The sequence below is a fragment of the Myxine glutinosa genome, chromosome 4 (assembly GCF_964187855.1).
Source record: "Myxine glutinosa chromosome 4, kmMyxGlut1.1, whole genome shotgun sequence".
Lineage (NCBI taxonomy): Eukaryota > Metazoa > Chordata > Myxini > Myxiniformes > Myxinidae > Myxine > Myxine glutinosa.
In genome coordinates this window covers 83,800,858-83,816,709 of record NC_136264.1, presented here as the reverse complement: position 1 = coordinate 83,816,709, position 15,852 = coordinate 83,800,858, and the positions used below count along the sequence as shown (strand labels likewise).

Below are 15,852 nucleotides of genomic sequence, written 5' to 3'. Positions count from 1 at the left end.
TGCTTGTTGTATACTACCAGTTTTGTTCATGGTGTAGGTCCCTTTGCTCCTTCGGCTTCAAGTACAACTCTTCAAACTCTTCGATTATTAGAGCTACCTCAGGGCCCGCTGTCATCCACCACCTCAGTGCAGCAGGGTTTTCAGTCAGGCCGACCGCTCCACCGTCTCCTTTCGCAAGTACATTAAATTGTTCGTGAGCCTGATCGAGGCCTATTGATGAGAATTTCCATCCAGTCTTGTTGGCAGTGAATGAGCCCATGCAGAAGTTCTGGTAGACATGTGGACTAGTTTATCGGAGCACCACCATATCTCACACATGAACAGGCAACCATCTGGCATAGTTAGTGTGATCCATGGAAAAAAAACAGGATACTAGTTGTGCTGTGGACTCCACATAGAGCTTGAAGTTTGAGCAATGAATGGATCTGACAAACTGGAAGATGGACAGCTGGAAGTCTAAGACAGTAGACCAGTACAGACAGTAGACCAGTACAAAAACTGTGGATGGCTATCTCTTTGTCCTGAGCACCAGTCGTCAAAGCTTCTTGGTTGATCTGTGACCTCCAGATACGTTCCATATGCTTTCTTCTGCAAAATGTGTAGTGCGGCTGCTGAGACTTGGTGTGCGTGCCTGGCTTTGCACAAGTTGGATGCATGGATTAGAGAATCAGCTGTACCCGCTGTAGCGATGTTAGCCTTGGTTATGGCATTCGTCCATCCACTGCCATCCATGAAATCACCAATTGTCTTGAGGGCAGCCATCTCCGTGTGCAGTGGCCCCAACATCTATCTATAATTCCAGCAATCTCTGTGTGTCTGTCTGTGTGTCTGTGTGTTTGTCTGTGACCGCTGTTTCTCGACAACCACGGGTCCGATATACTTGAAACTTGCCAGGTATATTGCTGGGGACCCGAGGATGTGCCTTTTCAAGGTTTGTAATTAATCGGACAAGTACCTACCGAGCTATGTCCAAAAAACGCTTCAACCAATCAGAGAGCAGCGAGCTATCACGTGTGCCGAACCGTTAATGCAATGCAAGCGTTAATGCGTTAATGCAAGGCTTTTCTTTTTTCCCCTCTTCTCTTTCTACTTTTCCTTGCGATTAAATTGCAAACAGCCAAAATACGTTGGCGCTAATTGAATAATTGGCCATTAACACTAAAATAATCGTAACTGCGATATGCCAACTTCCGGACAGTGCAGCCTTCCATGTTGTTGTTGTTTGCAGCAGCTGTTTGCAGCAAGGCAAGGCTTTTCTTTTTTTCCCTCTTCTCTTTCTACTTTTCCTTGCGATTAAATTGCAAAAAGCCAAAATACGTTGGCGATAATTGAATAAATGGGCATTAATAGATAGATAGATAGATATGCGATATGCGAACTTCCGGACAGTGTGCGCGTTACGAGCTGACCGCCATTACGGTACGTAATTCGATTTCTTATGCGCATTATTTCTCCCAATTCAGTCAGAGCGAAGGGCGGAAGCGAAGAGCGTTGTTATTTTTTGTTTACGGGCGTACGGGCGGGGTAGAGCGTACGGGTAGCGTTTTTTTTTTTTTTGGGCAAGGAACGGGCACCCACGTACGGGCAATGCCCTAGTCATAACCAATTTGTCTTCACCATAAAGTTCAGGATGACTCCACTGTATCCGCTTGCCAAGTGCATAGAGGGGTTGATCCATCGTGATGACTGGTACTTGCTCTGGATTCAGGAGTTGTGTGGCAGCCTTTACGGCCGACGCTGCGGCCCGATGGGAGGCAGCGAGGCCCCTGGTCCGGGAGGGGGGGGGGCGAGCGTCACGCAGTGGCGGTGAGACAGGTAGGGCCCGTGGCTAGTGGCGGGCCCCTGAGAGGGTCCGCCCCTGAAAGGGGTCCGGACCTGGAGGACATGTTCCGAAGGCTGGTGGACCAGCGCCTCGCGGGATCTGGACCATGGCAGGCGGCTCCAGCGGTGGCACACGGTCGGCCACTATCAAATGCCCCAATTCGGGATTACAGGGGGGGCAATTTGGAATTTCGGAGGCACACACCTTACCAGGTGAGGTGTTATAATTGTAACCGGGTGGGTCACTGTGTGCGGGAGTGCAAAACCCTGCGCCGGGACGGACCATGGCAGCCGGGACCATCAACTCCGCCTCGTACAGGTTGGACTAGCCGACCCAGACACCCCGCCGCCAGGGCCCGGGAAACTAATAGGTGCCGAGCATGCAGGGCCGTGTTCGGCAGTTGGGGAATGGAGAAGAGCCCTCATTGACGCGACAGGTCATCTATTGTGGCCAAATTGGTACTGTTAGTTTGACAATTTGGTGCAAAATTGCCGCGCGGGGGTAGACGCCGCAGTGGACACAGGAGCTAGCACCATGATCATCAGCCCTGTGGTCGTTGATTCGAGTGCAGACGGCTGGGATAAAATCCAGCATCTGGAAAACCATAGTTTGCAGCTGGCTACCGGGGTAATGGCCTCCATCATACGGCGTGGTTTTGTAACCCTCAAGTTATGGTCGGTAAAGAGGGAGATAGAAGTTTAGGTGGCGGAGGTGTGCGACCCATGCCTAATCGGGCTGGACCTGTTGACTGCCAGCGGTTGTAAAATCGATTTGTGCCGGGGGACCCTGCAAGTGGGAGTAGATGAGCTGCCATTGGACGGGGTGAGCACGGCTGAAAGGAGGGAGCTAGAGGCTTCTGAGGCCGTGACCATTCCCCTGAGGGCCGAGGCAATAGTGCCGGCCCGATGGCGAGCTCACCCAACCTGGCAGGAGTCCTGCGGCCTGGTCGAACCGGTGGCAGCGCAGTCCGTCCGGGGTTTAGTCGTGGGCCGCACCCTCGTAAAAACGGACGGGCCGGTGGCGGCCGTCCGGTTAATTAATACGAGTACAGAACCACGCACTATAGGACGGGGCACGAAGATAGCCGGCTGCACCCCAGTTAATGAAGTCGCGGCAGTGAGGGGCGAGAACATCCAGCCGAGCCGGTCCCGGAGGGGGTCTCTATCAATTGGTAGGAATTGGCCCGATCCCATTTCTGAGATGGTAAACAGGAGTAATGTAGAGTTGGAGGAGACCCAGCGGGAGCCCTTACACAAATTAATTGAAACCCATTTGGACATCTTCTCCTTGTCCTCCGAGGATATTGGATGTACGGGCCTGGTGAAAATCAGATCCACACCGGTGAGGCCCGGCCTATTCATCAGCCTGCCCGACGGCTCCCTTGGAGCAAGAGGGAGGAAGCTGATGAACAGGTAGAAAAGATGCTCAATGCAGGTATCATTGAGTCCTCGGGAAGTCCTTGGATGTCACCAGTTGTGTTGGTTAAAAAGAAAGATGGAACCACGCGGTTTTGCGTGGACTATCGCCAACTAAACAACGTGACACTCAAGGACTCGTATCCCCTGCCTATAATTGACGATACCCTCGATGCTGTTGCGGGCTCAAATTGGTTCTTAACCTTGGACCTTAAGAGTGGGTATTGGCAGGTGGAGATGGATAGGGCGGGGAAGGAGAAAACGGCGTTTTCCACAGGTAAGGGGCTGTATCAGTTCACTGTGATGCCGTTTGGTTTGTGTAACGCCCCCGCCACCTTTGAACGATTGATGGAGCATGTGTTGGGTGGCATGCCATGGCAGTCATGCCTGGTGTACCTGGATGACGTCCTGGTACATGCTAGAACATTTCCCCAAGCCATAGCTAATTTGGACCAGGTGTTTGGGTGCCTCAGACAGGCAGGGTTGAAGTTGAGTCCGAGTAAGTGCACTTTGTTTACTAAAGAAGTGGCCTATCTAGGTCACGTCATCGGTCGTGAGGGGGTAAAAACAGACCCAGGCAAAATTATGGCGGTAGAGGAGTCGCCCGCACCGCGTAACGTTAAAGAGGTGCGGGGGTTTTTGGGACTCTGCTCCTATTACAGGCGTTTTGTGGCAAAATTTGCAGAGATAGCCAGGCCTCTTCACCGGCTTACGGAGAAGGGGACGAGGTTTAATTGGACGAGGGAGTGCAATTTTTTTTTTTTTTTTTTTTTTTTTTTTTTTGTATACAAGGTCGAGGCTCGTGAAAGAGCGAACATTAATCACACAGAAAGACAAACCGACACATAAAACATATAACATAGGGAGCGGTAGACAAGATGGGGAGAGAGGGGGAAGGACACAAACACAACATTTGAGAGCAGGGACCGAGAGACATGGAGACATCGAGAGATCTGAGAGAGGGCGAGGGCTTTGGGGGGGGGGGGCGTGGGAAGGGGGCGGTGGGAGAGGTATAAAACATATGGACACTGCCAGGACTTCCAGGAAAGAAGTTGGAATTTCAAACAAGGTGGATCTGGGGTGAATTAGCGGGGGTAGAAAAGATCAAGGTTTTGGATGGGGGAAGATAAGAGATGGTGGTGAACAGCTGTTTTAAAGACCTGGAGGGAGGAGTGGGATTGAAGGGAGTGAGGGAGTTTGTTCCAGAGGCGGGAGAAAAGAGGAATGAAAGAGTGAAGGTGAGCAGAGAGCCGAGATTTCGGCAGTTTAACCATCAGAGGGTTGCTGGCAGATCTTGTGCGACCTGTAGGAATATTTGGGGGACAGAGCACAGAGAGAGCTGGGGGTGCAAGGCCGGAGAGGAGTCGGTAGAAGACAGAAAGACCACCTACCTGCCTGCGGTGAGTGAGTGAAAGGCCCTCAGAGATAGCTTCATCGCGGGAGATTCCAATAATTCTGAATGAGGCCTTCCTAGCATTGAAGGGGTGTTTGACATCCGCACCCATTCCAGCTTACCCCACCAGTGACGGGACATTTACCCTGGACACGGATGCAAGCCAGGAGGGATTGGGTGCGGTCTTGTCCCAGACACAGGGGGACGTGGAGAGAGTGATCGCTTATTATAGTCGGGCAATGAGTAGGCCCGAGCGAAATTATTGCGTCACTCGTAAAGAGTTATTGGCTATGCTGGCTGCCATGAGCTTTTTCCACCCGTACTTGTACGGGCGGAAATGTCTGGTTCGAACTGACCATTCCTCCCTGCAATGGCTCCTCCGGTTCAAGGAACCTGAGGGCCAAATTGCAAGGCGGTTGGAAAAGTTGCAGCAGTACGATTTCAGTGTGACCCATAGGGCCGGAAAGGCCCATGGGATGCCGACGCACTCTCTCGACGTCCCTGTTTGGGGGGGGAAATTGTAAATTTTGTGCGAGACATGAGGACAGGGAACAATTGGCAGACCCCACCCCTACCCTCGTAGTCCGTGCAACCCGGGTGAGAGGGCCAATCTTGCCACTCACCGCTGATGAGGAATTTGGAACTTTGGCTTGGAGCACGGCCCAGCGGGAGGATCCCGTACTGGAACCGGTGCACGAATGGGTTCGATTGGGGAGAAGACCTAGTGAGGAAGAGGTCACCCCCCTCGGGGCGCCAACAAAGGCATATTGGGTTCAATAGCAAACCCTGGAATTGAAAGACAACATCTTGTACCGCAAGTGGGTAGAGATTCCCTCAGAGAAAACTTCCTGGCTGGTGATAGTCCCAGAGCAATTTAAGACCACCATTTTGCAGCAGGTGCATGGTACCCGCCCCGGCAGCCATTTGGGCAGAACAAAGACCACATCTCGGGTCCGCCGGAGGTTCTATTGGGTAAATATGTGGCGCGATATACAGGACTGGTGTCGGAGATGCGACGCCTGTACTGCTAAAAAGGGACAAGCACGGAGGATGAGGGCCCCCCTTCAATTACACCAGGTGGGGGCCCCCCTTGAGCGGGTGTCCATGGACATATTAGGACCACTACCCCGCACCCGCCAAGGTAATAAATACATCCTAGTAGTTATGGACTATTTCACCAAGTGGCCGGAGGCCTATGCCCTCCCTAACCAAGAAGCCGTGGTTGTAGCACAGGCCTTCGTGGAAGGATTTGTATGTCGGCATGGGATTCCGGAGGAGCTGCACACCGACCAGGGTCGAAATTTTGAGAGTCAATTATTAAAAGATGTGTGCAGGCTCCTGTCAATTAGGAAAACAAGGACAACGCCCTTAAGACCGCAATCTGACGGGATGGTGGAAAAGTTCAACCGATCCCTGGTCCAACAATTGGCCCTGTTCACCACCACCCGTCAGGACGACTGGGACGAACATCTCCCGTATTTGTTAATGGCCTACCGAACTAGCCAGCACGGGGCCACCGCAGGTAGTCCAGCGCTGCTCATGTACGGGCTCCCGCCGATCTGCTATGCGGACCCGTGCCAGAAACCCCTAATAGACCGCCGGGGGAGGGCTATGCACGTCACTTAGAGGAAGGCATGGAGAGGGTCCATGCCTTCGCACGTCACCAGCTTCAGCTGGCGGGTGCCAAGATGAAGCGCAGGTGCGACCAACGGAGCCAGGGGAGCCAGTATTCGCCGGGGATGAAGATTTGGTTCTTCAATCCCCGGAGACGGAAGGGCAGATGCCCCAAACTCACCTCGCCTTGGCAAGGCCCGGGGGTCGTCCTGGCGCAAATTTGTGACGTGGTCATCAAGATCAAAATGGGACCACGAGCCCTCCCTCGGATCATCCATGCCGACCGAGTGAGACCCTACACGGGCGAACAGGCGCCCTCATGGATCACCTTGGCCTTAGAGGCCGAGGCAGGACCCAGTACCTCAAATAACGGGGGCTCATAGTTCAGAGGACTGGGGAGAGTAGTGTTAGGGAAGTAGTGTCCCCCACGTGGGGGAATGGTAGTGTCACCATTCCTCACACGACGGGGCCCATGAGCATTAGTTTAGGGGGATGGCAGTGATAGGCACATGGAGGTGCCAGCAATGGTTGCCTCCATGGGGCACCGAAGCTAGCCAAGGGAGGGCTAGGATAATTGTTAGGGATCTAGCAGACAGAAGAGACAGATATTTAAGTAGTGACACCTGTACTCTAGCGGGGACGTAGGTGGGTGGTTGATAAAGTTGATATCAACCAACCTCAGGTGGTTGGTAAAGAAAAGGGAGTGCATAGTGTAAAGGGACGACGGGGAAGCACGAGTTTTAGGGGAAGTAGTTAGATAGATGATGCTGTATGTTTGAGGAATTGTGTGTGGAAAATAAATGGAATTGTGTTGGAGGTGTGTGATCACAAAGGTGTGCGAGAAAAGTTGTGTGCGAGATAAATGGTGTGCGAGATAAGTGGTGTGGAATGCTTGGTGTGGAATAAAAGGTGTGGAATGCATGGTGCGAAGGAGTGAATGGGGGTTGGGGGGGAGAGTGGAACCCATTCGCGAAAGCCAGGGGGGGGTAGTGTAACGCCAGGTAGAGGGCATAGGCAAAATTTGTATTGATATTGACACCTGTGGTGCAGGTAGTAGGAAGCAGTGTTTTGCTGGGTGCATGAGTCAGTGACATGGCTGGGTGTGTGGCTTAATTGGTGCGTGTAGTTATTGAGGCACTCTGCCACTGGTAGTTTGTCGGCCAGGTGAGGCCGTAGGTAGGCTCTAGGAGCCGGTTAGGGTAGTTGTTGTAGTGTGAGTGGGGCCCGAGGATCCCAGGAGAGGACCAGGGTTGCCCAATGCCAAGGTGGGCACAGAGGGGGTAAGAGCCAGGGAGGGCGCCTTCCCCAGTTAGGTAGTCGCAGGAGCAGGTAAGCTCGGGTGGCGGCTTCAGTGGCGGAAGTGCGCAGGTAGTTGGTCCTGCTAGTGGAGCCACACGACCCAGCCCCGAAATTGTGCGAGGGCACAGAGTGAAAATTTGTGGGGGTGAGACCCAAATTCAGAGAGCACAACAGTGTGGGCAATGGGAATTCGGGTTCTTAGAACCACATAGTTTAAAGAGGCCGATTGGCAGGGTACGACCCCGGGTAGGTTAAAAGTAAATGTCAGTAGTGTAGATAGGATGAGAAATCCCTTCGCACCATCCACAGCCAATCACTAAGGAGGACGAGCTCCACACCAGGGCTCTGTGAACTGTTTAAGTAGTGAGACGCGTCATGACGTAATGTGACATTGTTGTTTGTTCCATCCCTTCCTTCCTGGGAGGGATTGGGAGACTAATTTGGAGATAGAGGGGGATATGGGAGACAAGACGTAGTGACGGATTGTAAATACAAGGGAGGCTAGGGTAGTGTAGCCCACGGTGGGGGGTACGGACGGCTATGGACGAGCCTGCTCTGCTCGCTCTTCCGCGTACCTTGCGCCGCACCACCTTGTTTTCTATGTGCCACTGTGTGCTTTCCGCTTTGCTTGTTGTGCCTTGTCTTCCCCCGCCCCAGGACCATTTTGGAGGCCGAACTGTGCAGCACCATCGACCTGTGCAGCATCTCTTCTGCACATTGCTGCCATGTCATTGTCCACCTGTGCAGCCGAACTGTGCAGCACCTTGCTGCCATATCCTTTTGCTGCACCTTTGTTGCACCTGTGCAGCACTTTGCTGCCAAACCTTTTGCTGCACCCTTGTCACTCATTATGGACCACAAGCCTTGTGGTCTTGCACCTCTGCTGTGCAGCATTTTGCTGCAAAATCATCTTGCACCTTCGGACCACTTGTTTGAGTGGCGTTGATGCCACGCAGTTGGACCATGTGAGAACGGCCCTGCTGGCCAAATAAAAGCATTTTTGTTTTTTATGTGTGCTAGGGATACCGAAGTTCTGCAAGTTGAGATGGCCCCGAAGTTTCAAATGGCCTATATGCCGGTCAGGGGGGCAGCCGGTTTGTTAGACGCACACGGAAGAAGCAAGATGCAAGAAGCAAGCAGCAAGTGCCAATTATGAGTGTGTTTTTGCTGTGTTTTCTCTCCGGGGAGATGTGTTGTAGCCTGGTGTTGGCTTAGCGGTTAGGGTGCCGGCTTGGGATCCTAGGATCCTGGGTTCGAATCCCGGTCGATCGCTGAATTAACGCCAGGGGGGTTGACTCAGCCTGTCATCCTTCCGAGGTCAGCAAATTGAGTACGAGCTTGCTGGGATGAACGGTCTTCATGAACGGTCTTCATGGGGCCCGCAAGGCTAGGTTAATTTTGCATGTCTGGCTCTACCGGTCGTTCCATTGGTGGTTTCGACTCGGGACGAGTCTGCTGAGAGAGGGGTGTAGTGTGCGGTTTTGGAATAAAGGTTAATTCCCCCTCTTATTTAGTTGCACCACAACATGTAGCCTCGCTTAGTTCAGTTATTTCTTAGTGAATGTAAGCGTAGTCCATTCCTGTGTTTAGTTTTGCGTTGAGTAGGCCAGTGAGATTAGGTGTCCTTTTGGCGCTTTGCTTTGGTGCTTTTGGTTTGGCGCTGGGATGCCACGCGGCAGGCCTGGGCAAGTCTGCCGAGGCCGAAGGGACGAGCTGCAGGGGGAGTGGCCGGTAAGCAACGAGCCGCCAATCAGGGCTTGAGGGGAGTGGCTTACCACTGCGGCAGGAGGCGGAGCTTGGAACATTCGGGTAAGATCGGGGAGGAGCCATATAAGGTCTTGCCCCGAGCCCATTAGGCAGAATGTAGGAGAACAGCAGCAGGACGCGTGTGAGTCAGAACGCAGAATGCAGAAGGCAGACGAGAACGCGAGTGGAGCTGCAGAACGAGGAATCGAATTGCCTATTGTACGCGAACTTTCCCCCGTTCCCCGTGCTCTGCGCTGTATTAATCGCGCGCTCGAAAGGACGACCCGCGCCGGGCCACAGACGCGCGATTTCCTCCTGCCTGCCTTTGCCTGCATACGTGCTGCGAGGATTTCCTCCTGCCTACCTTTGCCTGGATACGTGCCGTGAACATCGGAGAGCCACGCCAGGCGAGCTGCCCCGGGGCAAATGACGGCGAAGCGCGCTTGGCGCGCGAACTTCTCTTCCTCCATCTCCCCGTGTGTGTGAGTGGGCCCATTTGTCTGGGGATAAGTTAAACTGGTTAAGCTCTGCTCTGTGTCCCCCTTTCCTTCATTCTGGATCATTGTAAATAATAATAAATTGTGTTCTTCCTCCGATTTGACCGTTCCTGTCCCTTCCCTCCATTGGCTTCGCATGGTACGAATAAAACCGCTCGAATCGGGTTCCAATAAAAGTAACAGCACGAGTCACGTGATACGCATTCCGCTCGGGCGGACTCGATTAAGCGTGGCTCGTGCGAGGCTCGATCCCCGCTTTCGTGGCAGCGTGGGTACCAAAGGTACGTGCGAATTTGTCCCGATACCCTTTTTCACGTTTGCCCGGAAGTGGCGATTCGATCTCGTGGACCCGAAGACCCAGGGGGAAAAAAGCGATTAAATCCCCCCTTTGTAATGGGAACGGGCTTCGGGAGATCCGCAACAATATATATCTATATTATAATAGGCTACGGTGATTCTGTCTGTCTGTCCGGGGGTGTGGCTTACTCCGTTTACAGAGTAGCTCCACCCATTCTTGGAGAGGCTTCATGGAAACAAATATCCACCATTTTATTAACTCGAATAGCTTTGAGGCCTGTTTAGTTAGGCCCGTGCTGTCTTTCTCTCTCTCTCACAGGTTTATTTCAACTCTAATTCGATATATAATTTCATTTTTAACAGTCGCTAACATAGTTTTAGACTCGGTTGAAAAAAACCGGGAAGACAATCCCATGAAAGTTTCCGTTTATAGAACGAAATGATTTCTCAAAGGCCTGTAAAATAAAGCCCATTCATTGAGTCATCCTCACGATTTTATCTCGAATTAACCATCTGATTTAATTTTTATCGATGGTTTTAGACTCGGTGTCAGAAATAATTGAGAACATTCACGCACACATGGGAAAATGCAGAGATTTTTTTTTTTTATCGCGGCATGGTCGGTCATACACCGCCTAAAATAACAGACGGGAAAATGGCGAGATATATTAAAAATTTGTGGCGGACTTTTCCATTTGATGACAATAGTCACGATTAAATATTTAATTTATACGTCGTCACAATAATGTGGAGAGAGGGGCATAGCTTCGTTCACGTATCGCCACAGATGGGAAATTGCCGACAGATATTTCTTCGTTATTATTTCATTCATCATTATTATACGGAAGTAAAGGTAATCCTGTTTAAACTGGCATTCATTCCAGCGAGGGCTTGGAGAGGAGCGAGGCGTTGGAGAGGAGCGAGGCGTTGGAGAGGAGCGAGGCATTGGAGAGGTGCGAGGGGTTGGAGAGGAGTGAGGAGTTGGAGAGGAGCGGGGGTTGGAGAGAAGAGGGGTTGGAGAGGAGAGAGGGGTTGGAGAGGAGCGAGGAGATGGAGAGGAGAGAGGGGTTGGAGAGGAGCGAGGGGTTGGAGAGGGGCGAGGGGTTGGAGAGGAGCGAGGGGTTGGAGAGGAGCGAGGGGTTGGAGAGGAGTGGGGATTGGAGAGGAGAGAGGGGTTGGAGAGGAGAGAGGGGTTGGAGAGGAGCGAGGGGTTGGAGAGGAGCGAGGGGTTGGAGAGGAGTGAGGGGTTGGAGAGGAGCGAGGGATTGGAGAGGAGCGAGAGGTTGGAGAGGAGCGGGGATTGGAGAGGAGCGAGGGGTTGGAGAGTGAGGAGCGAGGGGTTGGAGAGAAGAGAGGGGTTGGAGAGGAGCGAGGGGTTGGAGAGGAGCGAGGGGTTGGAGAGGAGCGAGGGGTTGGAGAGCGAGGAGCGATTGGAGAGGCGAGTGAGGAGCGATTGGAGAGGCGAGTGAGGAGCGATTGGAGAGGCGAGTGAGGAGCGATTGGAGACGCGAGTGAGGGGCGATTGGAGAGGCAAGTGAGGAGCGATTGGAGACGCGAGTGATGCGCGATTGGAGGGGAGTGTGAGGAGGTATTGGAGAGGAGTGTGAGGAGGTATTGGAGAGGAGTGAGGAGTTGGAGAGGAGCGAGGGGATGGGGAGGGGCTAGGGGTTGGAGAGTGAGGGCCGATTGGAGAGCGAGGAGCGATTGGAGAGGCGAGTGAGGAGCGATTGGAGAGGCGAGTGAGGAGCGATTGGAGAGGCGAGTGAGGAGCGATTGGAGAGGCGAGTGAGGAGCGATTGGAGAGGCGAGTGAGGAGCGATTGGAGAGGCGAGTGAGGCGCGATTGGAGAGGTGAGTGAGGAGCGATTGGAGAGGTGAGTGAGGAGCGATTGGAGAGGCGAGTGAGGGGCAATTGGAGAGGCGAGTGAGGGGCAATTGGAGAGGCGAGTGAGGAGCGATTGGAGACGCGTGTGATGCGCGATTGGAGGGGAGTGTGAGGAGGTATTAGAGAGGAGTGAGGGGTTGGAGAGGAGCGAGGGGTTGGGGAGGGGCTAGGGGTTGGAGAGTGAGGGCCGATTGGAGAGGAGAGTGAGGAGCGATTGGAGAGGCGAGTGAGGGGCGATTGGAGGGGAGTATGAGGGATTGGAGAGGAGTGTGAGGGATTGGAGAGGAGTGTGAGGGATTGGAGAGGAGTGTGAGGGATTGGAGAGGAGTGTGAGGAAGTATTGGAGAGGAGTGTGAGGAGGTATTGGAGTGGAGTGTGAGGAGGAGGAAGAGGAGTGGGATTGGAGAGGTGGGAGGGTGGAGAGAGGAGAGTGTCAGGTGGAGAGGAGTGAGGGGTCACTGCACATATTATGTGAAATAAATAAATTGTGTTCGTTACGCCATTTCTGGATCTGATGAATTGCCAGTAACCATTTTGTAAAATTTAATGTGCAGCATCTAAATCAAGATGTCCAAATGTCACATAAGTCCATGCCCGTGGGATTCCCATGGGTGACCCCACTAGTACATATATATAGTTAACCTAAGAATAAGACATACGTGACTTACCTGTATTCATCAGCGCTATTTGTTTTTTGTTACTTTGACTTGATTAATCGCGTTTGAGATTGAGATATGGGTAAAATAAAATATGTGTTGGTGTATTAGGGGCACGACTGCTCAGTAAGGCTGGCAGTTCAAATTTCCCATCCAGTTTTTGATTAATTTGTATTGAACTTCCCTTCCAGCTCTAACTGATAACTTCAAATAAATATAAATTCATGCTTAGTTTCCTTTTAATTATACATGTTGGGTTCTGACTTCTGATTTACAGTATATATTCAATCAGAACACAAAATATATTTGGCCGTCCTCCCTCACCATCCCACCCTCCACCATCACAATCCACCTCACCCCCCTGCACCATTCCCCCATCCTCTCACGTCCCCTGATCCACCATCACCACCACTAACCCATATCCACCATTCCCCCTTCCCTCACTCCCAGAGAAAGCAGGCATGGTTAAAGATGCATATGCCTCTGCAATGATATATGATGAGGGGCATGTATCGCGCTGATTCACACTGTTTCTCACAATAAAGTTTTGTTGAAAATGTGATGACAAAAGCTAAAATGGGGAAGAAAGTTATGGCCAGGACCGATACCGACACCACACACACCGACACCCACACCCCACACACCGAAACCCCACACACCGACACCGCACACACCGACACCGCACACACCGACACCGCACACACCGACACCGCACACACCGACACCGCACACACCGACACCGCACACACCGACACCGCACACACCGACACCACACACACCGACACCACACACACCGACACCACACACACCGACACCACACACACCGACACCACACACACCGACACCACACACACCGACACCACACACACACACACACACACACACACACACACACACACACACACACACACACACACACACACACACACACACACACACACACACACACACACACACACACACACACACACACACACACACACACACACACACACACACCTGCCAAACGCCGTCTCCCACCGTGTGGGGAATGGGCAAATAAAAACATACCGTCATTTCTGATGCACATTTTCCTTTGCATGAAAGCACGCCAACATTTCCAATTGCATCTCCAGTCCACAATTCACCATTTAAGTGAGATATGGACAGTATACATGAAGGCACCTATAAAAAGAAAAATGTGGGCATTACATATTTAAATGGGTATATTGGGGCTTTTTATTTTTCTCTTCAAAATACAAGTTAGGGAAGAATGAGATATCTGTCTCTCCATCTCTAGGTATCTATATCTATCTCTATCTCTATCTTTATTTACATTCTCTCACTTTTACATTCATTCACCTTAACATTCTCTTTTATTTTTCTTTATGCGGTTATTATATTTAAGGCCTGGCCTCGATGATGACTATATTGTCAGTGACTGGAGCTTTCAACATAAAAAACTAGAACAATGCGACTGTCACCAATATGCCTCCGCATAGTCCCACAACAATGGGTAGATGCCATCACTCTGCATATGTATGGGTAGGGGATCACATTTGTGAAGTTTCGTGTTGATCGGATAAGGTTCGTTTTTCTATCCAAGATGGCTGCCAAACCACCTGACCTATGAAATCATCATTTTCAAACTATATGCAACAGTTATAGGCTAAAATAGGGCTAATTCCATTCAATGTACAATGTGCGCTGAGTGGGTTCATCAAAAATGTAGTGGTTTGAGAGGGTAATTAACCAGTGTGGCAGCTACATTCAAGTGTAAGGTGTGCACAGAGGAAGCTGCAGATGGAGGAAATGTTGAGTTGGATCTTGGAGACGGCGTGAAGCTGGAAGGTGTGAAAACATTTTCCTACCTCGGAGACATGTTGAATGGAGAAGGTGGATCAGACTCGGCAACGGTTGCTAGAGTGAGTTTTGGGAAAGTTTTGGGAACTGAGTGGCATGCTGACGAGGAGGGGAGTGTCGTTGAAGCTGAAGGGAAAGGTGTATGCTGCATGTGTGAGAAGTGTTATGATTTATGGGAGTGAGACATGGGTAATGAACGTAGAGCAGCAACGAAGGCTGGAAAGGGTGGAAATGCGAATGGTTCGGTGGATGTGTGGAGTATCGTTGAGAGAGAGGAAAACAAATGATGAATTGCGAAAGATGATGGGAATAGAGCCTGTGATGGATGCTGTGAAGAGAAACAGTTTGAAATGGTTTGGTCATGTGTTGAGGAAGGATGAAAGTGACTGATTGAGAAGAGTGATGGAAATGAACGTAGAAGGAAGTAGAGGACGGGGAAGACCGAGAAAGACTTGGCTAAAGATGGTCGAAGAAGAAATGCGGGCAAGGGGGTTAACAAGGGGAGATGCAGAAAATAAGGCAAAATGGAGAAGATTGTCATGGGGACCGCAAGGCTAACCCCCGCTCTTGCAGGGAAAATGGCCTTAAAATGCCTGTTGTTGTTGTTGTTGTTGTATGCAACAGTGCTGTTGGATGATTATATGTAAAATTTCGCATCGATAGGGTGAGCGGTTTCAGAGATATAATTATTTAATATTTTCCTTCAATCCAATATGGCTGCTAAACCACGTGACCTTCGATGTCATAAATTTAATATTTCAACACAAATGGGTCATAGATCATGTGCATGCAATTTCAGATTTTTAGGATAAGGAATTCGATTAAAACATTTTTGGCTGGTATACCACTTCACCTATGATATCATTATCATACTTTTGTTCCCCATTGGGAGTACTTGACAATGTGCCAAGTTTCAATTTTTTCCATTCAGCGGTTTCCGAGAAATAATTTTTAATCATTTGCTTATAATCCAAGATGGCTGCCATACCACGTGACCTATGACGTCACATTTATCATAAAAACATTCTGCATGGGTGTCACTCCTACCCTGAAAGTTTTTTCTCAATCTCAATCAGCAGCTCCATTGCTCACACTCATCTTCTCCTCTAACTCTGGGGCAGGGGCTAAACACACTACTCACCATGTGGTCTCTACTGCAATAACAGCCCCCATGTTCTCTTCAACGCTGCATCCCGTGGCATGCTCCACCTATGAGGCATTCAATAATGATGGTGCTACCATTTCCATAGGCTCTACTACACCCTTTTATGGGCTCTGCACCGACCTCCCTGGCCTCTGCTACGGTCTCCCTGCAGTCACATGTCTTTCTTGCATATCTTGTGGGATTGCAAGTTGGACAGGCAAATGTGACAGGCCATCATGACCC

The 15,852-nt window shown here is 51.0% G+C and overlaps 1 protein-coding gene across 7 annotated transcripts in view; it reads right to left on the bottom strand.

Annotated features, from left to right (window-relative positions):
* The window catches only part of LOC137414125 (F-box/WD repeat-containing protein 9), an 80,376-nt gene that overhangs the window by 24,525 nt on the left and 39,999 nt on the right, over nucleotides 1–15,852 (bottom strand). For 6 of the 7 annotated variants that reach the window (XM_068099607.2, XM_078776091.1, XM_078776092.1 and 3 more), the window contains one exon: nucleotides 13,674–13,787. The exons of the other annotated variant lie outside the window; for it this stretch is intronic. In XM_068099607.2, the coding sequence (XP_067955708.1) occupies nucleotides 13,674–13,787 (114 nt within the window). The remainder of the gene's footprint in view (nucleotides 1–13,673; nucleotides 13,788–15,852) is intronic. 7 annotated transcript variants of the gene reach the window in all.